This window comes from Bombus impatiens, unplaced genomic scaffold, assembly GCF_000188095.3.
Source record: "Bombus impatiens unplaced genomic scaffold, BIMP_2.2 scf_1274, whole genome shotgun sequence".
NCBI lineage: Eukaryota > Metazoa > Arthropoda > Insecta > Hymenoptera > Apidae > Bombus > Bombus impatiens.
This window is the reverse complement of record NT_177693.1, coordinates 217,741-241,898: the sequence shown is the minus strand read 5'-3', so window position 1 is coordinate 241,898 and position 24,158 is coordinate 217,741. Positions and strand designations below refer to the sequence as shown.

Here is a 24,158-nt window from a genome sequence, read left to right as displayed (position 1 = left end):
TGGTCGGATAAAAGAATTCTGGAGGATAGAAATTTCCTAAATATAAAAATGTCCATTAATACAAAAATGTTGTAATACAGACTTGGAAAATTTCCTTCAAATCGAGACTGTTAGAAAAATTTTTAGAGAAATTCTTTCACGCTAGAACCATTGATCTTTGCCAGGTACCTAAATAATAATAATAATAGTAGTAGTAAATTAAATAACAGTAGATTAAAATTATAGTAACAGTTGGATATTTTTACTAATTACGAAAACATGATTTTAATGTCGATTATCTTGACTGGTGCGTCAGCTCTAGTGTTAAAATCGATGAAATTAATTAAAAGGCGAAGTAGCGGGCAGGACGTCAAGGCGATCTAGCGTAGAAGGACAAATTAAATAGAACTCCATTTTCAGAGGAAATATAATTCCGCGATAGCTATTGATTCGCGTGTGTTTTCAGATATGGAAGATTAAGAGAAGAATGATATAGCCATGAACCGATCAGGAGGCGATCGTGACGAAAGGCCGATGGCTCAGATGATCCGTACACATTGCACAGAACGGTGACAGAGCTGTAAATTACAGCGATGGATATACAGAAGAAGCACTTGTGCCCCCGCTTGGTGGATTATCTCGCCATTGTGGGGGCCAGACTGCCCTCAGTCTCTCGCCAGCCTGTGCAGGTACATATTTTTCATTAAACGAGTAATAACTATGAAGATTATTTATCATTAAGCATCGGGGAAAGCGATCCTATCGCAGGAGATTGTGGAGACAAATTTTAACAAGCTTGCGGAAGGAGAGAATTTCAGGGAACTTTTACAATATAAAGAAGTGGCGCGTAGGTGATGAAGGAATACTATTCTGGTAATAGAAAGAAGACGATGTAAGTGTACAAAGGAGGAAATTTTAGCGATAAAAGGAGGAAGCGTAAAGATATCAAAGGAAGAACACCAGCGATAAAAAGGGCGATGTGAGGATGTGAAAAAAGGAATTTCAAATAAGAAAGAGAAATATTTGTATATTAAAAGAAAGTGGACAGCGGCGAAAAGAGATGATTTAGAAGATGCAATTGTCTTAAGCATATAGATGGCGCAGAATTTTATTAATTAGAAAGTTCATGAATGTATTATGATTATTTAGGTTCCAGAGTTGCTGCGACGATATCCAGTGGAAGATCACAAAGATTTTCCATTGCCGCTGGACATGGTTTATTTCTGTCAACCCGAGGGTTGCACCAGCGTGGGCCCAAAACGCACAGCCTTACGAGAAGCCACATCCTTCACTTTCACCCTTACGGACAAAGACTCCGGTACTCAATTATTTCTCTTTGCGTTTCTCGAAATAATCTTTCGAAGAATTAACTTTGACGTAAGGAGCTTTGAGAGATCAAAGTAAACGCAGGGGTGTTGCGATTAGAATCAAATAAATATAATTCGTAAAATGCTTGCTTTCCTGATATTTATATCGTATTTTAACTGTATTTATTCAATATTATTTTAGGGAGAACTCGCTATGGTATCTGCGTGAATTTTTATCGACCAATAGAAAGGGCGGGAGCTGCGGTCGGGAGTGGAGTGTCGATGAAAAGGGACAAGTACAATACGACGTTTCGAAGGGAGAGTTGGAGGAAAAGCATGGAAAAGAGCACGGATTCTGCCTTTTCTAGGTGAAATATAACACATTATTTTATCATAATTTTACTACCGAAAACTACAGCCATTCTGCCAGTTACCAACACTTGTCCGAACAATGAAAAATTCACGCCATTCGTTTTCTCTCATTTGCGAGATATCGACTTGAAAGGTCAGGTGAAATATCAGACTCATTAGTAAAGTTATAATTCAGATCCATAATTACGCAATCGTTATTAGCAGCTATGTATATTATACTAACATTTAAACATTTAAACGCATTACCAAACGTTGAATCTCCTAAGACTGAAAATTGAGATTCAGCTATTACTTATAGTCAGATTAGAAAAAAAGTGGAAGCTTAGGAAATATCAATGAAATAGAAAAGAATTCTTTTAGGAATATTCCTGCAACATTTTTAATCGGATATTTTTACTATTTTCGTTTACGCTGGTTGTATTGATTAGTTAAAGAGAATATTTTTCCCAATTATAAGACTGTATCTCTAGCTGTTCTTTATAGCGACTATAGGAGCAGTGCAGTGGGCCCTAGCGACTCGGAAAAAGATTGCCCGAGCAGCAGAAGGGACTCTGACACTTCGCATATACCGAGTGCACCGAGATTAGGTATCACTGCACCGAGTGGAGATAGTGAAAGTGGAGGAAGTCATTCACCGTCTCCACGAGCTTCACGCAGACGACAGGTAAACTGGTAAAAAATGTTGTATCATTTACCTAATACATAACTAACGTATGTATGGTAATATATAATAATGATATATAAGTAACATTTATATAATAATAACACGAAGTCGATGCTACAAATATCAATAATTGTTCTTATTTTCTATATCTTTATTTCATGATTTTACTTCCAGAGGATACGAAATCATTCGCTGACGTCGTTATGTATCATTTCCCATCATCCATTCTTTTCGATGTTCCGGGAATGCCTTTTCATTTTGAAGAAGATCATCGATGCGTGTAACGAGAGTTCCTCGCCGCAGAAAGTCGGTGCTTCCCGGCAGACCAACAGGTAAGGATAATCCTTAAAACAGCAAACTTACATCCTCTTGCGTTCACTCGCTAATTCTTCCTTATGAATATTCAAATCTCGCTTCGCATGCTATTTGTACGTGCCTCTGCATCATTGTTTCTCTCCTTCTTCATTTCCTATCGCGTCCGTCGTGTTAACGATAGTTTCTATTTTTGTCTGTCGATTGCGTATTACTATAAACGTAGGGATTACGGTACAAATATTTTTTAATGACTGTCAGTGGAAATGATGATATTCTTTGTAACGAATGTTTGAGCAGGAGATACAAAAGTATGTTAAGAGTTTAACAGAAATACTTCTTGTTCTACCCTGTTTAGTTATTTTGATTTGTTCCTCGCTCGAGAGTCTTCGCTTCAAGCAACTTTTGTCTCAGAACTATTGTTCTAGATACGATAAATATTTTTATATTATGGTATTATACTTATTGCTCTGTATTATATTCCAAATCTTAATGCGGTGATTAACGCAGCTTCCAGTTGTTTTTAAACACTCAATTCAGATATAAATAAATAAATGAAGAACGAGTTTCTTAAAAACAGAAATTGTCTGCCGATTTTTAACAGAGACACCGTGTGGAGCGTTTTAACGGGACAAACACTGGAAGGAACACCATCGATAGTGCTACACGATGTCCGAGAGATCGAGACGTGGATATTGCGATTGTTAAGCAGCCCTGTACCTGTTCCGGAAAAGACACGCGTCGAGGTCGAGATCGTGTCGCAAAGTATGCAGCCACCACTCTGTTTTGCACTCCCAGACCACACTAGATTTTCTCTCGTTGATTTCCCTCTGCATCTACCCCTGGAACTTCTTGGCGTTGACATATGCTTGAAGGTCCTCACGTTGATTCTCTTGGAGCACAAGGTAATTTTTCTATTCACCATCTAAATCACAATTATTTTCTCTTGAAAGTGATCTTTTCTTTAGAGAGAAAATTTTCCAAGCGTATCTTTTATTTTTGACGAATTCTTTGTTAGGTATTGATCAATATATTTAGTGTAATTTATAAGATTTGAACTTTTGTAAAACATCTTCAGCCTGTTTAGGATTTTCGTTTCTGTTCATTCAAATTTAGGATAAGATTGATTTTTCTAATTATATCTTCGATAACCCGATACTTTAAACTGAAGATTCTTACTACGTTGCTCAGAACAATTAGAGAATTTAATTTTTATGCCTCATTCCTTGTTTCCATTCATTCTTTCTCTAACGATTGTTTCAAAGTTAATCTTCCACGATATGATAAAAACAATATACTATTATAAAGACTACTTCGATTCCGTATGTTTGGTCGATTCATAGTAGTTCTCAGTTTTTTAAAATTTCTCAGTTTCGCTTCCTTACTTTTCTGATAATATTGCGAACAAAGATAACAGAGGAAATGGAATTAATCGATGAATAAATTATATTTGTTTACAGATCGTGTTGCAATCCCGCGACTACAATGCCCTGTCGATGTCCGTAATGGCGTTCGTAACGATGATTTATCCTCTGGAGTATATGTTCCCCGCGATACCATTGTTACCCACGTGCATGAGCTGCGCGGAACAGTTGTTGCTTGCACCTACACCATTTGTTATCGGAATACCCGCTACTTTTTTATTGTTCAAAACGAACTTTAAAATGCCCGATGACATTTGGCTAGTGGATCTAGACAGCAATAAAATAAACGCACCTACTGGTCTGGGTGATCAATTGCCCCCATTACCCGAACCAGAAGGCACCGTACTAAAGAACCACTTGAAACAGGTAAATAAATAGACATTTATCACGATCAAAATTAACCCTTTCGCAGCCTAGCGAATAAAAGATTAGGAAAAAAGAAGACTGAAGAATTAAAAAAATTAAGAATTAAATAATTCCAAAATTAATTGCAAATAAATTCCGAGATTTTTTTTTGTAGGTTTCCATATAGGAAAATTTATTATTTATTGTCGCATCGACTAATATGGGTCATTAGCGACCGCAATTACATTACATAAGCTAGTACAATCGTACAATATGTATACTCATTATTATTATTATTATATGTTTATGCGTATGCATTTGTACGTATGTATAAACGATAAACTACGTAGGAAAATTCTATACACTGCAAATTTTACGAATCGACGAATTAAGAATTAAAAAATCGTGAAGCTGATTATTATTGGAGAATTTTCAGATATTTCTGCAGCACTGCGTTTAAATCATTGAAAATTTCATACACAATTCTTATTTATATACGTAAATGAAATGTTTGAACCATGGATGACAATAATATTGTATTATTATATAATGTACGTGATATATTCATAATATATAACAATTCAAATTAAGTAACAAATACGTAACTTATAATAGATAAGGCTATTACTGTGACTTTAATGTTAAAGTGTAATATCGTATCAAAAGCTGCGAAGGAGTTAATATGACAAAAATTAGAAAAAGAGACGAAATATACTCTAGTATATCTCTCTACGGTAGACAACAATATTGACAATGAAACACGTTGATTTAATCATTCCTCGTTTAATCGGTTCCGCAGGCAATGCAACTGATGGACCAAACCGGCTCTGGTGTAAATATTTCATTTATCCACTCTTTGCATGAACCATAAATATATAGGTGATACATTCCTTGTGTTGTAGTTAGCGGCATGGACTAATTTTGCCTCATATACCTACGACAAGTAGATTTTATTTTTTTATTTGATTATTCCTCCTTAGAGGATACAGAGCACGTGTTATTTCCGTTTCAAGGGAAGGAACCGGAAGCTTTTTAGAGACTACGATCTAGGAAGTGTAGCATAGTTATAGAATAGACGGAGTAGACGTAGTTGCTTAAACAATATGACAAATTCTCAAACGCGAGCTCTTCATGGGAAGATACCTAGAAAATTGTATTATTATTCTGCGTTTTTCTTATTGGATGGTATTTCTTTTTCTAGGCAATGGCTAGTATGTCAGTTCCGCAAACACTTTCGCAAGACACTTCTCCGAGGACTTCTCTGCAAGCTCCAAGTAGAAGGGAGAGCCTAACTTCTCATTTGTCCACTTTAAGGTTGGCAATTTTATTAATCCTATTAGTTTCTTTAATATTTGCAACCCTCGAACCATATTTCGTATTTTATGGTGAGTGTTGTTATAATGAAGATAATGATATTTTATGGGTACCAATCCAGTAGGTTAAATTCAATGGTTGTTCGTAATTTTTCTATAGTTATATATATGGTAGATTGTTCAAAAAGTTTCAATATATTTTTTGATGAATTTTTACCGTCCATGGGTTTATCATAGCGTCATGATTTTTAAAGAAAACTCCACCTTGTTCAATGAATGTTTTTGTAATTAATAACGTAAAATCTGTAGATAAGAAATGTTTAGTTTGTTCTAGTTAAGCATTTTATTCCTTTCCGTTCTTATGTTTCTTTCTGCTGCCTCTTATCCCTTCTTTATTTCATCTCTATTTTTATTCGTTCCAATCTTTATTCTTTTCGATTTACCTTTTCTATGCTTTTAGTTTAAGCTTTCATCCACCTTACTCTTATTTCAATATCAATTTCAACTTTCTTTTATACCTTCGTGAATACGAAGCGCGTTAATGCGTTTACTGCTGATTGAATTTTTACTTTGTACTATTCTTTTACCTCACAGAATAAAAGAGAATGTTTCACAACTGAATATCGAATGCGATAAAATCAATACGAATAAAAATAGTAGGATTGAATTTAAATAAGAGAAGGTTTAGAGACCAATAACCAGACAATTATAAGAAAATTGATAGAAAATTTAAAATTGAAAAAAACACGCGGAATTCATAATAGACAGAAATAGAATATTCAAAGTATTCTGATCACCATGACAATACCTAGCAGAGTGAGGCAAAGTTCTGCTTAAGTGTCATTTCTTCAATTGCATTCATAAAAATATGAAAATTGCTCACAGTGTGTCGTCAATGAAGCACAGACCTAGCGTCGACCATCATCCGAGTCCGGCGAGTTCTCCAGGAGCCAGCGCGGCTTCCGGTCATCGTCGCTCCTCCATATCTCAGTCAGCGGGTTCTTCGTCACCTCAAAAACCATTCTCTTCCCAAACCATGCAATCTTTCAACCCATTCATTTATGGAAACGACGTGGACTCTGTAGACGTGGCTACGAGAGTGGCCATGGTGCGTTTCTTCAACTCTCAGAACCTTCTGGCGAACTTCACCGAGCATACGAGGACACTCAGGCTATATCCGAGGCCTGTAGTCGCTTTTCAGATCAATTCTTTTCTCCGATCAAGGCCACGGACCAGTCATTTCTTGAATAAGTTCGCTAGAACTCAGGCGGTGGAATTTTTGGCTGAATGGTCGCTCACTCCGAGCAACGTGGCGTTCTTGAGAGTGCAAACAGGGGTGTTTGACCCAGCTCAAATCGGAGACAAGCCAAAGTGGTACGCCTCGAATTTAGAACCTATTTATTTCCCTGTTTGGGACAACGGTAGCTCGTTAGCGAACGCTTTGAAGGCAATGAAGGAACACGAGAGTCAACCGACTGACGAAAGCGGGTCTGACTCGGAAGGTGCTGAGAGTACGAGTTCCTCTTATTCGTCGCTGAGCGATTTTGTATCCGAGATGGTGTCGTCCGACTTGTCTCCAAGTGAGTAGCCGTAATTAACAAATAAATTTTTTAATTTAATATGCAGTGTAAATGTAATCAAACGCAGTTTTAATGTAGAAAATGATTGTTATAGTATTTAGGAATTAGAATTATGTAACTAAATCTCGGTCATGTGAGATGAGTTTCGATTCTCCATTTCTTTGATTGTGTCCACAAACACATGAATTTACACAATATCTGCAGTTAAATACAATTTTATGAATCGTTTGTGTTTGACAGAACTGGTATACTGAAATTGTTAGAGATGGAAGTAAACGAGTGTTGGTAAAAGCTGTGACGTTTAAGAAGCATCATACTTAAATAGGAAAAAATGTAACGTCAATTAGGATTGTATACTCTTATCTGAAATTTTCTAATGATGGAATCATAGGAGAATCTAGAATGAATTTTAATTTAATTCATTAATAATTCTATTTCTTAATCGGATATAATTTGTTTTACAGGCTACAATTGTTCACACGCGGCGCAGCCTCAACCAATGTCCCTGTCTGTGGACCCAAAGAACGTTTACGATCCACCCAGTTCATTGCGATATCCTGGAGTGGACGAAGAATCGACAGTGAGGCCAGAAAGTCCTTTGAGCACTTCCTCCAGTCACAGTGACCTAAGCAGTCCTAGTTTCAACAGGGACTCTGAGTTCGAGTTAAACCCCAAAGTTCAAGAAGGTTCACAGTCAACCAATGTGAGTATTTTTAAAAATATATATGTACTTAATTCTGCTTACTTTTGTTATTAATTTGCAACTAATGCTACACTTATCAATAGTAATTTTCTTTCCAACAGAATTTACCAGAGTAGCAGAATCCTAGATTAATTTCTTTCTTTAAATTTCTGACTTTTACTTCACACATAATGGTCCTTCATTCTCAAATGAAACTTTGGTCGCTAGCATACGTAATTTTCTGCTTAGGATCATTCCAAAATTATATTCTAAATTTATCCTTGCTACGGAGTAATAAGAAAAAGAAGAGTTAAAAATTGTATCTTTATTCCAAAATCTTAAATCTTTTTATTCAAAAGAGGGAACCTGAAATCTTATCTTTCTCCTACAATTTTTAATTCTTCTTTCGTATCATTCTATCTATACGAATCTCATTATACATAGAACATCCCGTATCAATCTCCAACACGAAGCAACTCTTAAAAAACTGCTAAACTATCGACAAAATAAAAGTATCCTCATTACGCTCGACGTCCTAACAAAGTGCTTAATCATAGGATAAAGAGGAGGGTGGTAGCTTTGAGTCAGACTCAGCGTCCACGATAACACCACGCACAATCCTGAGCGCACAAAGTTCAGTAGGACAGTTTGGAGTAGGGAAGGGGCGTTCTTTAGCGACTCCGAGCATCGGCGACACCGAACGTCCTGCCACATCCCACAGGACTTCTCGCGTCAGTAGATATGTCGTTCCTGTGAGTTCATCCTTCATTGGTGGTCTATTGACTGGTGTAACATCTGTCGACTACTTTCTATCGATTTTTGTTTGTTTTGATGTTGTTTTGAACTTTGCATGCGGTATATCATCGAAAAGCAGCAGATTTTCCACTCGATGTGTTCAGCATGGAAAACCCCCTTTTTCATGGCCGTTTGACATTTCCTTATCGAGTTATATAAACGAGTTACAAAGACTCCTTTTCATTTCATTTTCACTTTCATTTATCGTTCGATGTTCGATATCGCTCAAATAATTTCTTTTCCTTTGGATAATTTTTCACTTGTCAATCTTTGTTCTAAGTATGAGGTATGAATGTATTTAAAGTTTTTGAAACTTCTTTAGAAGTTTTTCATTGAATTTTATATGGTATAGATTTATTTTGCCTCTCGATGCTTTTTTAGCGATTTCTTTTAAAATTTCAAAGTATAGATCTGTCTTATTTTTTGAAGCCTTTTTAGTGTTTTTTCTTGGAATCTTATAATATAGATTTCCTCTATCTCTAATGTTATCTATTTTCCGATATCTGTTGATTCTTTCTGCAATTCTATAGTATTGATTTTCCTTATTCTTCTACGTTTCTCTAGTGTTTTCTTTCAGAATTTCATCATTCAAACATCTTTTTCTTTCCACTTATTTGGTTTTTACTTTCGTAGTGGAAATTTCTTCTTCTTTCTTATATTTCTCTCCTAAGATTCATTTAAAGCATTTTTTAAATCGTTTTGGTATTAAAAAGACTTGTATGTATTATTTGTATGTGATTTACAAAACGTTTCGTTGATAAAACTGTCCCAATGTAGTTCATTCATATGTTTATTATCGTATCAATATTTTACGAATAAATTAGGTCAAATGCATGGTATTTTTTTCACTCCCAAAAATTATAATGTCACAAAATTGAAGTTAACAACATCTATGACATTTCATCAAAGCTGTATGTAATATAAACCTTCGTCTCAAAGCATCAATTATCCTTCCAGATCAATCGGTCTCAACTTATTTTAACCCTTTGCCTTATAATTTAATAACAAGTTAAGTCAGACTACGAAGAGTTGTGTCATCTTTGCTTAATCACCTTTTTTTTTATTTATAACATCACTTCAGAATGCCACTATCCAATTATATGTATACAACAGAGAATATTGTATGAATAATCGTCTCCACACGCCTGTTTTCTAGGAAATTTTAAAGACGACTGACTGCTTCCTCTATTTAACTGTCGCCTGGCAAACGCTTGATTATTATCACGTCAAACGAGAAGAATTTCTATCTGCATATTAATGATAAAATTGTTCGCGCAGTTTTATAGAATTGTAGAGGATTGGTCTTATCAGATATCACGAAATACAGATTACTGTTTGTGAGCAATTTACTTAAGATATTAATTCGACACAAAACACAAGTCCAGATATAATAACTTTCGCGAAATAAATACGCGCGGTCTCAAGAAACTCCGTATATACGTCTGATACGTCTGTACGCTTATACTGCGATCGCTAAACTTCCTCGCTCGTCATTTCGTTTGTTTATTTATACTGGTCGGGGGATAGTCGGAAAGTTTGAACTCGACTACGTTTGACGTAGCGGCGACATTGTTTTGCTCGGAGTTCATTGCTCCTTGCAACACCTGTGACCTAATGGTCACGATACTCTGAAACAAAACAACAACAGGATTTGAATTTGTCCTGCTCGCGTGGCGCTACAGAATAATGACACGTCAGTGTACAGTATAGAAAGTAAGGAACGTAAAATATCTGCATTTGTTAGAATTGACCCAGCCTCCACCGTCGAAGGATTGATCAATATCTCAGACTTCGATAAAGAACGTCTTTTTAAATTTTACAGCGATACATGTAGCTTTTAACATTCCATACTTTGACTATCAAATAAGTATTTTAATATGTAATATTATAAATGTCTCATTTGAAAATATTTTATTTAAACTTCATTCTTCATGTACATACGTATGTAGTATCGCCTTTTTCTTCACTTACGTTACTCTGTGTATTTATATTTACTTTCCTCTCTTAAATATCTTATTTCTTGTCTTTTGGATCGAAACCTTTTTACATAACGATCTTTATCTGTCTTTCGATGTTATTCGATATTACATAAATATATGTCGGAGATGAAAGGAAAGCCGAAGCCTTTCCTTGGAAATTTTGGGAACATCCTCTAATACTCTAGATTTTATCATAGCTGTAGTTAAGCAATTGTTGTCATTCATAGAAAACAAATGCAATCGTACAGCGTGGAAAATTTCCAGGAGGCTGGCATTCGTGCGATTGCCTTGGAGAGTGACACATCGAGCATTTCAACAATCGTATTTTGCGTCTAAAACTAGTCTACGCTTAGTAAAGAGTTATCCCGTTGATCCTGGATTCGTTTGAACCCAAGAACATTGTTAATAGCGTTCATTAAACTTATTATTTGTAAAACATACTATTCATTAAACTTACTATTCGCTAAACTTATTATTCATTAGACTTATTATTTGTTAAACTTATTATTCGTTCAACTTATTATTCACTAAATTTATTATTCGTTAAACTTATTATTCGTTAAACTCTAATATTCGTTAAACTTTGTAGTAGTCTTGTATATACGTGTAAATATAATCTCTGCTTTGTAAAACAATGGCTGATTCGAGTGAAGAGTTGTTACGCGCCCAAAATTTTAACCATGACCCGACATATATATAAATTCGATATTATACGGCAAAGGGTAGAACTTGTATAATATTCTATCGATAGAAATTTCCAAAAAATTAACCATTATCGTATCTAACAATTGAGTCAAAAGTTAACAAATCTACAGAAATTCTCCCTTAAATTAAAGAAGGAATTCTTCCTCTATTTCGTCTTTCGATATTTAAATGTATGTGTATGTAAAGTTGAAAACTGTTCGGCCTTTCTTCCCAAAAGGATCTTTCTCCAAGAACAAGCGTCTTCTTCAAAAATATTCGATAAATCCTCAAAATAGCTTACGATAATTAATGTTATCCATTATTTGTGTTATTTCAAAGATTCAACCAAGTGCGGCAAGTCTGCAGCGTCACCCAAGTGTGGGTAACGTTTTAGCAAGGACGTCGAGCTTTGGAGCAGGACCATTTTCCCGACAGACGAGTAGTAACAGTAGCAACGAAAGTGAATCGTCGATGGTTTCTCGACAATTATCTGTGAGTACTAGTGGACAGAAGCAGGCCGAAGGTTTACCAAGACAAGCTTCCAGTGTGACTGGAAATGGTGTGTTAAGACAAGGTTCTCAAGGATCGTTGTTAGAACAAATAGCGAGCCAGGCGAAGGATTTGGTCCGTGAAACTAAGAGACAGAGCAGCCAGGATGGAATTCTTGCTCAGATGGATAAGGTATCTTTGTGACTTTGAATATTGTGAATATTCGGAAATCATGGGATTTTAGATGTGACAGAATTTGATTGAAGAACGATCACGTTTAATGCTTTTTAAATTTTAATAATGTCCATGATGGTTTAAAATTCTAACAGTATGGTTAATGATTTGTACGGAAAACTTAGGGCTTTTCAGGTTATTATTGCTATCCTCATCATTACCTATACCTTTATTTAAGATTCTTCCGAGAATAATCATACCAGCCCCAAATACTTTTGATATTAATTACAGTACAATTACCTTATAATTTATTTTCCTTGAAAACTTCCCATAACCTTTTTCTATATACAATTGCAGCTTCTTTCTTTTTGTTTTATAGTTGAAACATCAGGCGAAGGAGAAGATTACAGAGGCCGGTGAAGACAGTCTTTTCGCGCCATTGGAACAAGTGAGTCTTTATCTCAAAACATTAATTATAATATCTAAATTAAGCCATATAATTATAATACTTAAATTGAATAGAAAATATTTAATTTTTCGTTTAAATATTAAACAGTTGACGCAACAGACGAAGAAAGCCATGGGGGAGGCAACAAAATCTGTTCAAGAAGCTTCGAAGAGCGCTTTGGAAGCTAGTAAAACCGCGGCTGGAGTCAGCAAAAATACATTCGATGATTTAACGTACGTAAGCAAGAGCACTTTTGGAGACTTGACGAAAAGTGCCAAAGAGGTTGCTGCGAAGAAAGGTTTACTCAAGGTACGCCGCAATATTATTAATGACGCATTTCTTCATTTCTTTCAATTTGGAAATCTTTTAAACTGATTCATTCACTGGATTAATCAGGATCTCTCTTTCAAAAAGTTTCTAAAGAAACTGTGAAGACACTTCAAAGTTCCAAAGAAATTCCCAATAAATCTTATAAGAATAGCGCAAATACTTGAAACAAACTTTAAAAGTTTATGGATACAGAGAATATACGCTAAATAGGAATATTCAAAATAGAAAGTTTCTTTTAAAGGGAACTGAACAGTTTAATTTCAAGTAAAAGAACCGTCTTTGAAAATCAACATTCTAAAAAAGAAATTTTACGAAATGAAATTATTTAGGGCCTTGGCGATACGCAGCATTCACCCCCATCGCCTCCGGGAATGTTGCAACGAAGAGATTCGAGTAGCACGCAACTGGTCGCTTCGGATAACCGCGGAGGGCGCCGGGAAATCGGACGTGATTTTTTCAGCAATATTAGTAGTGATTTAAATGGCATCGCTACGCAAACGAGCAACATGTTTAGCGATCTGTTTGGTACGTTTAATCTCTTCTTTCTTATTTATTGTACAAATACAATTCAAGAAGTTATACAAAAGATAAAAAATATATAAAATAAATCTTTTCAATTCATTTTACACTTGTAGGTAGTAAAAGTAGTTCTAGTCGAAATACCGGCTTCCCTCAGTCCCAAAAGGCGGATAAGAAGACACCATTACTCGGACCTTTCCCTAAAAGTATTTATTATCCTTTTTCAATCTCGACTGATTGAAAATTAATTTCTGACTCTTTAAATTGTTTCGTCTTATTTAGGTAAGACAGGATTGGTCGAACGCTCGTCATTGATAAAACACTCGACGAATAAAGCCAATCAGGAAGATATTCAGAGGATGCAGAATGCAGAGAGATCTAGTACAAATAGTGACAATCAAGCTTTCCTGACGGATGTAGGTTTTTTCATTTGATAATATTTATTTTGCTATATTACGCAGGATTAGAATTAGGATTCAATTATAAGAGAGACATTTTATGAATTCATATCAGGTGGTGAATCAGGTGATAGCCGGCGAAGGCGTTGGTTGGCTAAAACTGAATAGGCTGAAGAAACTAATGGAGGATGAGAGCTATCGAGATCTGGTGGTGACGAAACTGAATAAGGGTCTTCATAAGAAGATTAGTCCTGACGATCATATCGACGATGTGGTGAGTGTAATTTGTACAAAACCTTCATGATGTATATATATATATATGGTCATAATGTCAATTTCAACATTCATGAACTTCTCTTCGTTCCGCTTTCTATCAACAGTGTATCTCGAAACCAGTTTACAAGGGAATGCTAAAGTGCCTTCAAGCAGTGGCTCACGGTCTTGGACACACTTACAATAACTTCGGTTTAGGTGGAATGGCGTCAGTCTTCCAGCTGTTGGAGATTGCACACACTCATTATTGGAGTAAGGATCTTTCAGAGGGTGGTTTCGATAGTTCACTAATGTCTCAAGTATGTACCACTCGTTATAAATTATCTATCTTGCTTTGTGTTATCGATCTTATGATTCAATTCTTTCTAATTCTTTGCGACTCCTCCAGGCATCTAGCCCATTTGGCAGCAGGGAAAATTTGAAGTCTCCACAGTCTCCTGTACAGCCCGAATTTTCGAAGTCAGGTAAAATAGAACACGATAAATTGAACTCAAAAGACTTGAAATTTTAGAAATTCTAATTAAAATATATTAGTGATTCACTTAATCGTCGTTAGGATCTTTTCAAATAGAAAAATATAGAACGACGTGAATTTTAATGTATCCCATGTTACATTATAAATTACAGTTTATTAATATTCCAAGTCTGAGTTGATTCTAACACTATAAATATCCTTTGATTGAAGATACGTCTCAACTTCATTTGGATATGTCACACGGCCACGCACCACCGGCCAACGAAGGGAGCCAATCGACGACGGACACGTTCTTCGATGTGTTCACGAAAAAGGGAAAGTTCCTCAGCAGGCTAACGTCCTTCGACTCTGAGGTAAAAGCAACGAGTTCCGTCAGAACGTTACCTCGTGGCATACGAAGGTAGCAAAGGTGTTTTTCTCTACATGGTCTCACTTTCTGTTTACATTTCACGTGTACAGCCCGACAACTATAAAGCTTACCAAAACTATTCTTACAGAATGTTTCGTTTCCCTTGTACGCTTTCATGTATAATATTTTATATTCTAGATTTTTCATATATTTTTTCTTCTTTTTTATTGCAAGCCATATAGAAAGGTGTACAAAGAAGATATTTGATTTCACGGAAAATGTTTCTATTTTCTATGATACCTTTTCTCCTGATTAAGAATTTTAGAAGATCGTAGATCAATCAAATGTATTAAATTTATTTATAAGTTAAACGCATTGATGGCTTTAAAGAATTCATACATATTTGAAACGGCATAGGACACAAAATTATTAAACGTTTGAAAGCGTAGGTGAACGAAAGGCTCTGTAGGATTAAATAACGACGAAACAGTTGTTGAAATTGTAGAGGATTGATCTTTTCGGATATCACGAATAACAGACTAACTGTTTGCCAGCAATTTATTAAAGATATATATTCTCTATAAAATTGATTTGACACAAGGCACAAGTCCAGGTATAGTAAGTCTTACGAAATAAATACGCGCTATCTCAAGAAACTCCGTGTATACGTCTGATACGTCTGTACGCTTATGCTGCGATCGCTGAACTTTCTCGCTCGTCATTTCGTTTGTTTATTTATACTGGTCGGGGGACAGTCGGAAAGTTTGAACTCGACTGCGTTTGCCGGTTGAACGTAGCGGCAACATTGTTTTGCTCGGAGTTCATTACTCCTTGCAATACCTGTGATCTAATGGTCATGATACTCCGAAACAAAACAACAACAGGATTTGTATTTGTCCTGCTCGCGTGCCGCTACAAAATTAAAACTTCCTATGTATTATCTCCCTACGATGGACAAATGGGTGTTGTTTCCGTTAAATACACAGGTACACGTAATTGCATGAGAGATTGTTATACGTAATATTGTCAAACGATAAGTATTGCCCAAGAATAGTGATCAGTAATATTAATCCACGAGCTTAGAGGAACACAGCGCACTACAGGAAATAATTCAGAACTATATAATACATGAATATCAGACCAAATAAAACTTATGAAAATTCTTTATACACCTAACATTTCGCATAAACAGTAATAAAATACTATATTTTTCCTCCAACAGTTAATATACAAATTTAATATTCGGAATTCTTGCGAGATTGAAAAGTCCATAAATCTTTTAAATTGATTCGCAATTGTTAATAATAAATAAAACAGAAATTAAGATAAGAGAAAGAAAAAAAAAGTTGCAAGTAGTAAGTGTGCTATATAGAGGCGTCATGTGTTTTTAGAGTGGGCGGGGAGGTGGAACAGGAAGCAGCGAAGCTTTATCCACAGACGGAGGTAGCATAATCACTAATCCTGCTTTTCGGCAAGCGCACCAGGCGTCTTTCCGAAGCACTGTCTCTGATAGCGAGGTCGAACAAGGCAATGTAAATTGATCACTAATTAGTCTTTTCTTTTTTTTTTAATATGCTAATTAACATAGAATATTTTAAAATAGTTGTTAGCAAAACTAAACCAGGTTTATCCAGATGAACGACCTATGAACTTATGCAACAACAAGCCTCTATATTACATGTAGTGTACATATAAGGTGTGGCATCAATTAATCACCATGATAATATTTGAGCCAGTTTTGATAGTATAATAAAAAGAGTACTTCAAATGAAAATTTATTGATTTTAATCTAAATACAATTCAACGCTGCGACTAAAATCTCATTTTCTCTTTATTCACAGTCTACATTACATAAAATCATTGATTGGCCAAATTGTTGTGTTGTTAGTTACTTTAAAGAAACGTTTAGTTAGTTTTAAGAAAATAATAATTAATTTTTGAGAAATGGTCATTCTCGATGATCTTTCCTCCAGAAGAATATTGTCTAGACAAAACGAATATTCTTAGATAAAACAAAGATCAACGTAACATAACTTCGGTTTCTTTTTACGAGTCAAAGATACTCTTTTTTGTGTATCCATAAAATGTTTCATTTAATATCAATGAACTTTGGTTTGAAATATTTCTTTGCTAAATTATCGGAACGAGTTCAAACATCGTGGCAATTAATTTGTGTCACACTCTGTATGTAAAATATGTAGCTAAGAAAGTTTTATAGTTTAATATATAGAGTTCGTACATAATTCTAGTTGAGAGTCGATGGAAAAAGAACGCAGAGCTTGTGCAATACTTGCATTTTGTCAAAGTTTGCGAAACATTGAATTACAATGAATCATTTGAAAAGAAGATAAAGTTAAGATTAGCTAAAGAGAACGGTAGTGAACAGCATGTTCTGCATCTACAATCACTAGATTAGCGTTTGCACTAATGAAAAGATGAAGCTTTTGTAATTGCTGTTAGTACACGATGAAACACACGATTAGCTTTCTATAGTTAAGAAAGTTGTGTTTGATGAAAATTAGGCATTCTTTGAAAATTTTTTGGCGAAGAAGTATTCTACTACTTTCTACTCTTTCTATTAAATTAATATTCTAAATTAATTACCTTTTCTACTAAAGGGAATTAATTATGTATATATACTTTATATAAGAAGAATGTTAACAAATTGAGTTGTGTGTGTGTCAACAAATTGAATCTATGTTTCTTTATTTATACACTTTGTACGTACCTGACAAAAATTGTCTTGTAGTATAAAAATATCTTACTGAATATACAAAAAATTTTACAGTTTTCCTAAAAATAATTCTTAAAGAATGTCTAATTCGTTGTGCGTCAAATTAAGCGGCCATTTAAGTAAAATACAAGATTAACATGTATAACACTTCATCGCTTGAAAATACTCCTTGTTACAGTAGTGTCATTGCACCGAGATATTAAAATTCGCGTAGTTTTCTATTGTATGATCCTTTGAAGCTTCCCTTTAATCGTAGATAGGAATAATCAAGCTTACCTATTTGGGAAAACTCTAGACAAAGGTCGACAGCCTTTATCGATTTGACAAACAACGAATAATAAGCTTTGGAGAAACCGTTTAGAAATTCTTACATTACATCATGATTTCAGTTTTCAAGACAACCGAAGCAACGAACGGGAAGTGTTTGGTCGAGCAAGTCTTCCTTGAGCACCGGTTTCCGGTACCATGGAGGAAGCTTGGTACCAACCATGGCTGCTCCTAGTCCAGAAGCTGCAAGAACTTATTTGTTCGAAGGTACGGTATCACTAAACCTGTCAGTATTAGATAAATAAGTATTAAATAAATAGGTAAATATGAATCTCTATTTAGATATCTCTTATTGCAAAGTTTACCCTCAATCTATCAATATTGTTTGCTGTATTCTCTTTAATAAAATTGACTATACAGGTTTACTGGGTAAAGAAAGATCGTCGCTTTGGGACCAGATGCAATTTTGGGAGGATGCCTTTTTGGACGCAGTGTCTCAAGAAAGAGACATGATCGGCATGGATCAAGGTCCTAGAGAAATGATGGAAAGGTTAGCTCCTGCAATAAAGATGATAGATAAAGATTTCGGATGGAACGTTTTCCAGCAAAATATAAACGTTTCATTTTGGGTTCACATTCAGGTATAAGAATTTGAGCGAGAGCGAAAAGAAACGACTGGAGCATGACGAGGATAGACTACTGTGCACCCTATTGCACAATTTGACGGCGATTTTAGTGATGCTGAACGTGAATAAGGACGAAGTGAAACGGAAAGTAAGGAGGCTATTGGGAAAGAGTCATATTGGTCTGATCTACAGTCAGGAGCTCAATCAACTTCTCGACCAAATACACAATCTCGTAAGTAGAATATGCATTTTCCTAGTTGTATAGTAAATTATTAGAAATTCTAAAAATTCTCTAGAATACCAAAGAATTTGAAATATTGCCTAGAACGATGGACAAAATTTCAAAGATTTCATAGGATATTAGAATGTTCTAAAGATTTTTTGAAGTATTGCAAAACGCTGAGAATTTTTTAAATCACTGGCAAAAGAAAAAGAATTTTCTTAAAGTAATAAACAAACTCGAGGACTTCTTAGAGTACTGGAAAATTCTAAAATTTTTCTAAGGTACTGAAACATTCGAAAAAATCATTAAAATCTTGAAACATTTTCAAGGACATTAAACAGCTGAAAATCTCTTACGGTAGTAAAGAACTTGAAAGAGTTTTAGATCAAATTCTAAGAATATCGAAGAGTAACCTACAAAGCTTTAAATAAAATTCTGCGAGATTAAATCCTGATGTCGAAGAATTCGAAAAATGTACAATGTGAAAAAATTCTATAAATTTCCCGAAGCGTAAGAAAATTCCAGCTAAATGGTGTTTCACGTTTCAGTATGGGAACGATATAGATTTGAAGCCTCTGACATCCAGACAAATGCATCGTCAATCTTTCACCGTGCACGCTGGAATCGATGCAGAAGGTGATCTACGATTTCTCGAGGTACGCCACGATGGACTTGTCCTGAGATCTGTGAACGGCGTGATCGTGGAGCGATGGTGGTATGAGCGTTTGGTGAATATGACTTACAGTCCGAAGAACAAAGTATTGTGCCTTTGGCAGCGAAATGGCGGGCAAACTCAGCTGCATAAGTATTATACTAAAAAGGTACGCAGTGTACAATGTTACAAATTCAAAGAAAAATTTCAATGCATTTTTTAATTTACAGAATATATGTAGAGGATAGTTAGTACGTGAGGTTTAAAGGACGAGATTGCTCGTTGTTGAAACCGTCGAATATATTTAAAATAATAAATTAATGTACAGCCTTATACGTGAGTCGTTAGTGCAAATTATAAATAGCAAAATAAAATCGCGGGGGGTAAATACTCGTTAATTCGATAAAGACTCGTAAGATACTCGGAGATACTCTAAATACTGTTAGATACTCCGTACCGTGTGTACTGTGTGAAAATTTGAATTCGTCTTCGTTCGAGGGTTGCATGTAGCGGCAACACTGTTTTGCCCGGAGTTTGTTTATCGTTACATTTCTGCGTCAAGGCAGAGTCAATGTCCTGAGGCAAAACAACAGCATGAGTCGCTCTCGACTCGCGTCGTCCTTTGATTCCTGTGTCGCTACATATACATACAATAATACAAAAATAAAATAAAATTCGTAGGATCAAACATGTTTACTATGTAGAAATAAATATTCTTATATCGCTATATAATAGAAAATTTTGATTCCATATATAAATATAAATATTTTATTCCTATGTATATTAATATCATTATTCTATAATTAAATCATTTATAATGTTTCCTACAAATTGAGGATTGTTAAATAAGTGTTCATTCACTGTGTGACCAAACTCATTTTGTAATTGATCCATAGCTAATTCCTTCTAAATCGAGGACCCTTTAATAGTTTAATACTTCGTTATAGGTCTCTTTTGTTAACGATGACCTTTACAGACCCCATTTGTCTCCAATAAACAACAAAATAAAGCGTGTAATGGATTTAACGCGTGGTCACTCTTGTAACTAACAAGCGATTCATATTGCTTATGCATTTCTGTTCATAAATATTAGGATACTTTCTGGTATCACAGATACCTGAGAAGATAGCTACTCAAATAACGATCTTAATCATCTTTCATGGTCACTTTATTGTCGCAGAAGCATGGAAATTATATCATGGATGTGTACAGGCCTGATTGTTAACTAGGATGTATATGTAATTAAGCTTTACAAATCCATCTATCGTTATGATACAAGTAATATATCCAGAAGATATATTACGTATATTAGATATATTAGTATATTCAAAAATTCGAAGTGGTTTGTCTCATACACCTTTCGATTACATTATGAAACTAACCACTCAATTAATTAAATCCATGATATAGTAAATATTCATAATAGTAGTAATAAAGGAAAATAATAAAAGAAAGTTACATTTTCCTCTCTGTATCTAACCTTTAATCACTTAGAAAACAAAATTTTTCAGAAAAATTCGCTAAATGTGCAAAAGAAAGTGAAAAAATTGAGTTCTAGATAAATAAATTAATGAAACAATCAATTTTTAGTGCAAGGACCTATACTACTGCATAAAGGATGCAATGGAAAAGGCAGCAGCCCGCGGCCGTGGAATGAACTTGGATATCGAACTCGGCGGCGAGTTTCCAGTTCAGGACATGCGCACCGGCGAGGGTGGGCTTCTTCAGGTTTGCATGGAGGGCGTGGGTCTCCTCTTCGCGAATAGCAAGGTATGATTCGCACCCAAAAGCGTGCACCAAGCGTGTTCATTCGTTTCAAACCGAAACTGCAAGAAGAATGGAATCTTCGAACTTTTAACCGGTTGTTGCAAACACCTGTTTTCCTATCTCTATCTCTATCTATCTATCTTTTCTTTATACATTGTCCAATTGTTCATGTAATGTTGAAAACGCATCCAAAGTTTTCCACCATTCTATTGGGTATATTATACTACTATATTATATCCGTCCCTTTATTATCTATAGCGAACTTTTTTACTTATATCCACTACTGTTTTTTGACTATATACGATGTCATGTTTTTTTTTGGCAATGTTACTGTCTCGACTATAATATGTTCCAACACAAAGTATAATCATGTATTTATTTCAGCGACCGAAAAATACATATGCAGTCTGAGAATTTGTTACGGGGGTTAGTTTGTTAAATTGCCTCGATTCAATTTCGTAGAATTAGTAAAAGAGAAATTTCGTTCTATTGAGCGAAGGTAGAATTGGGGAGCTTTCTAGAAAAGTCCGGGTTCGTAAGGTAAAATAGTGGGTCTAGTTCGAATTTTTGGTAATGTTTTTAACGTGTTTCAATCAATATATTGATTATAAGATTTCTTAACTCGTCGTTTGGACTAACGATTTCTTCAATAAAATGACCTTTTTATCTAGAGAATCTCCCATATTCTTACGAATAACTTTATTTTCATTAAAAATAAATTTCATGTCATACTTAAATTTCCAAGGATTAAAACCCACCTACAATAACTTGTATTAATATTCGAACATTTCAAACATTTTTACAACATGAAATTTATGTCTTATCTAAAAATAAAATCGTCACCTATGTATTATGTTATAGACCCTTTTTTCAAAAAGCTTCTCAATTAATGTCGAAAAAGAATCGGTAGTCAAAGAGATTAGTTCCTTCAGAAAATGAAAGAATTGAATCGAGGCGAATGTTAGGGGAGCAAACCACAGAAGCTCCATCCCAGAACCACCCCTTAAGCCCCTTTTATTCTTTATACTTTTCCGATATTATTGAATCTTCTCTCTGTGTATTACTTTTTCGTTCCTTTCTTCCGTTTTATTGCATTGATGCAAGGACCACTCAATATTATCTCCCATTGCTAGCCACCACGATCTGCTTAATTTTGTATCTGTACGTATTATTATATCTTTACCGACTCTTATGTATGAGTTTGTGAGGTGTACGACGATCAAAATAGGATCACACGAAGCTCTGACCGCCTAAAGAGAAATCTCCCTTTCGATTCAGAAACTTTTTCTCTCACGAATCCTTCCTCGTCGCAGGAACGAGAATAATACTTACATTGTATTGTAATATGTAATTATATGAAAGGGGAAATTAGAATCTTTTTTCAGGCTGCTATAGTTCGAAACACGAGACAAATGTCACACATACGAGACACATGCACACGAGGGGGACGAATGGGACCGATGCGATGATGGAAGAGCAGAGGGAAGATCAAGATGTTGATTTAGTTCAATTAATCCAGATATTATTGACACATTGCCGACCAATCGAGGAAATCTCTCATTTCGTTTAACGACATGATAAATAATAAAGTTAATAATAAAGTTAAGTTAATAGATGAATCGGTAGGATTCATGAAAAAAGGTAATCTTGTCAACATTTATATTTCTCGAGATGAGCAAGAAGATATATTACGAACTTTGACTTTTTATTGGCACGATAGAATTTAATTTTTCATTGTTTTTCATTGGTCCAATAGATCTCAATTATTTTAAACGTGATATTCACACGTAATTATAGTATTACTCAAGGTATCGCAAAATAATTACATCTTCAACTAAATTATGAATTATTAGAAAGACAGATTAAAAGAGCAAACAATGGAATATTAGAAATATCAATATTCTTGGCATAAATCGTTTAAAGACATAAAACAAGGACATAAAGGCTATTCTGGTGAAATATAATTTTGACAAAGATTGTTTGAATACATTAAAAGATTTTTCATCCTATAACAAATCATAAGCATTAAGTACATGTATTACTTCTGTTAGATCTGTTGTATTTCATTTATGTTAGATCATATTTTATAGTATTGGCTCCATCATTTATTGAATCCCATTTCTAATGATTACGATGGTAGATTATTTAAAAAGTCGAAAGATTTGACAAGATCTACCTTTGTTGTGAATCTCATAATTGTTAACATGTGAATTCGAAGATAGTATCGCGTGATAACCATCATATAGTGACTATATTATAGTCAAGCATAATTCACGTGGTCGGCAATGCGTTGACCCTTTGCACTCCGAAATTTTGCCTAATATAATCATAAAACATAGCAAACTGAACATTTTTACAGTAAAATTATCCGAAATCATAAATTTCGAAAGGAAGTATAATATCTCTTCCCTTTTCCATATTTTATCGGTGAGAGTAATTTAAGAACCAACGTTCCCATTATGAATATCGCTATATCGACACCAGTGGAGTACAAAGGGTTAAAAATAACAAAAACCTACTAATTAATCATATATTCATACGATAACATACTCATACACGCTATTAAAAAAGAAAATCGTAAAAAAGCAAAGAAAATAATTCTTCACACAGGACGAGCAGCCCCTGACACTCTGGTTATCATGATATTCTATCTATCTCACTGAATATTATATTGATATTTATTATACATTATATCTGTTTATTTCTATATATATTTATATATACACTTGGGTATTTAACATTTACTATGTGGTAATTGTATTTTACATACTGACAGGGGTACTTTGATATATATACAACATATTTACACGTATATATAAATTATCGGTCATTTTGTTGGGTAATATTTTCGTTCAAGCGTTAATCAGTGTTTTCTTGCATGGAGCTCGATGTGCAGCTGCAGTCTCTCTTTTATCTGTATTATAATCATATTATATATACATTTATCATACGTATACATTCATATAGGTGATAAGGGTTAAAAAATCTATAGAAACTT

The 24,158-nt window shown here is 34.7% G+C and overlaps 1 protein-coding gene across 10 annotated transcripts in view; it reads left to right on the top strand.

The window, feature by feature from the left end:
- The window catches only part of LOC100743522 (MAP kinase-activating death domain protein), a 40,003-nt gene that overhangs the window by 5,475 nt on the left and 10,370 nt on the right, over nucleotides 1-24,158 (top strand). For 6 of the 10 annotated variants that reach the window (XM_033323762.1, XM_033323761.1, XM_012391898.3 and 3 more), the window contains exons 2-29: nucleotides 446-668; nucleotides 1,129-1,297; nucleotides 1,489-1,654; nucleotides 2,142-2,322; nucleotides 2,497-2,654; nucleotides 3,239-3,539; nucleotides 4,095-4,424; nucleotides 5,203-5,235; nucleotides 5,605-5,717; nucleotides 6,602-7,296; nucleotides 7,761-7,999; nucleotides 8,536-8,730; nucleotides 11,776-12,117; nucleotides 12,479-12,547; nucleotides 12,656-12,856; nucleotides 13,207-13,402; nucleotides 13,513-13,602; nucleotides 13,679-13,812; nucleotides 13,910-14,068; nucleotides 14,175-14,366; nucleotides 14,456-14,531; nucleotides 14,753-14,895; nucleotides 16,283-16,423; nucleotides 18,015-18,159; nucleotides 18,313-18,442; nucleotides 18,534-18,750; nucleotides 19,290-19,562; nucleotides 20,984-21,163. In XM_033323762.1, coding sequence (XP_033179653.1) covers nucleotides 573-668; nucleotides 1,129-1,297; nucleotides 1,489-1,654; nucleotides 2,142-2,322; nucleotides 2,497-2,654; nucleotides 3,239-3,539; nucleotides 4,095-4,424; nucleotides 5,203-5,235; nucleotides 5,605-5,717; nucleotides 6,602-7,296; nucleotides 7,761-7,999; nucleotides 8,536-8,730; nucleotides 11,776-12,117; nucleotides 12,479-12,547; nucleotides 12,656-12,856; nucleotides 13,207-13,402; nucleotides 13,513-13,602; nucleotides 13,679-13,812; nucleotides 13,910-14,068; nucleotides 14,175-14,366; nucleotides 14,456-14,531; nucleotides 14,753-14,895; nucleotides 16,283-16,423; nucleotides 18,015-18,159; nucleotides 18,313-18,442; nucleotides 18,534-18,750; nucleotides 19,290-19,562; nucleotides 20,984-21,163 — 5,364 coding nt within the window. In that variant the 5' untranslated portion in view covers nucleotides 446-572. The remainder of the gene's footprint in view (nucleotides 1-445; nucleotides 669-1,128; nucleotides 1,298-1,488; nucleotides 1,655-2,141; nucleotides 2,323-2,496; nucleotides 2,655-3,238; nucleotides 3,540-4,094; nucleotides 4,425-5,202; nucleotides 5,236-5,604; nucleotides 5,718-6,601; nucleotides 7,297-7,760; nucleotides 8,000-8,535; nucleotides 8,731-11,775; nucleotides 12,118-12,478; nucleotides 12,548-12,655; nucleotides 12,857-13,206; nucleotides 13,403-13,512; nucleotides 13,603-13,678; nucleotides 13,813-13,909; nucleotides 14,069-14,174; nucleotides 14,367-14,455; nucleotides 14,532-14,752; nucleotides 14,896-16,282; nucleotides 16,424-18,014; nucleotides 18,160-18,312; nucleotides 18,443-18,533; nucleotides 18,751-19,289; nucleotides 19,563-20,983; nucleotides 21,164-24,158) is intronic. The other 4 variants (XM_012391899.3, XM_012391902.3, XM_033323764.1 and 1 more) reach the window with 4 other exon arrangements.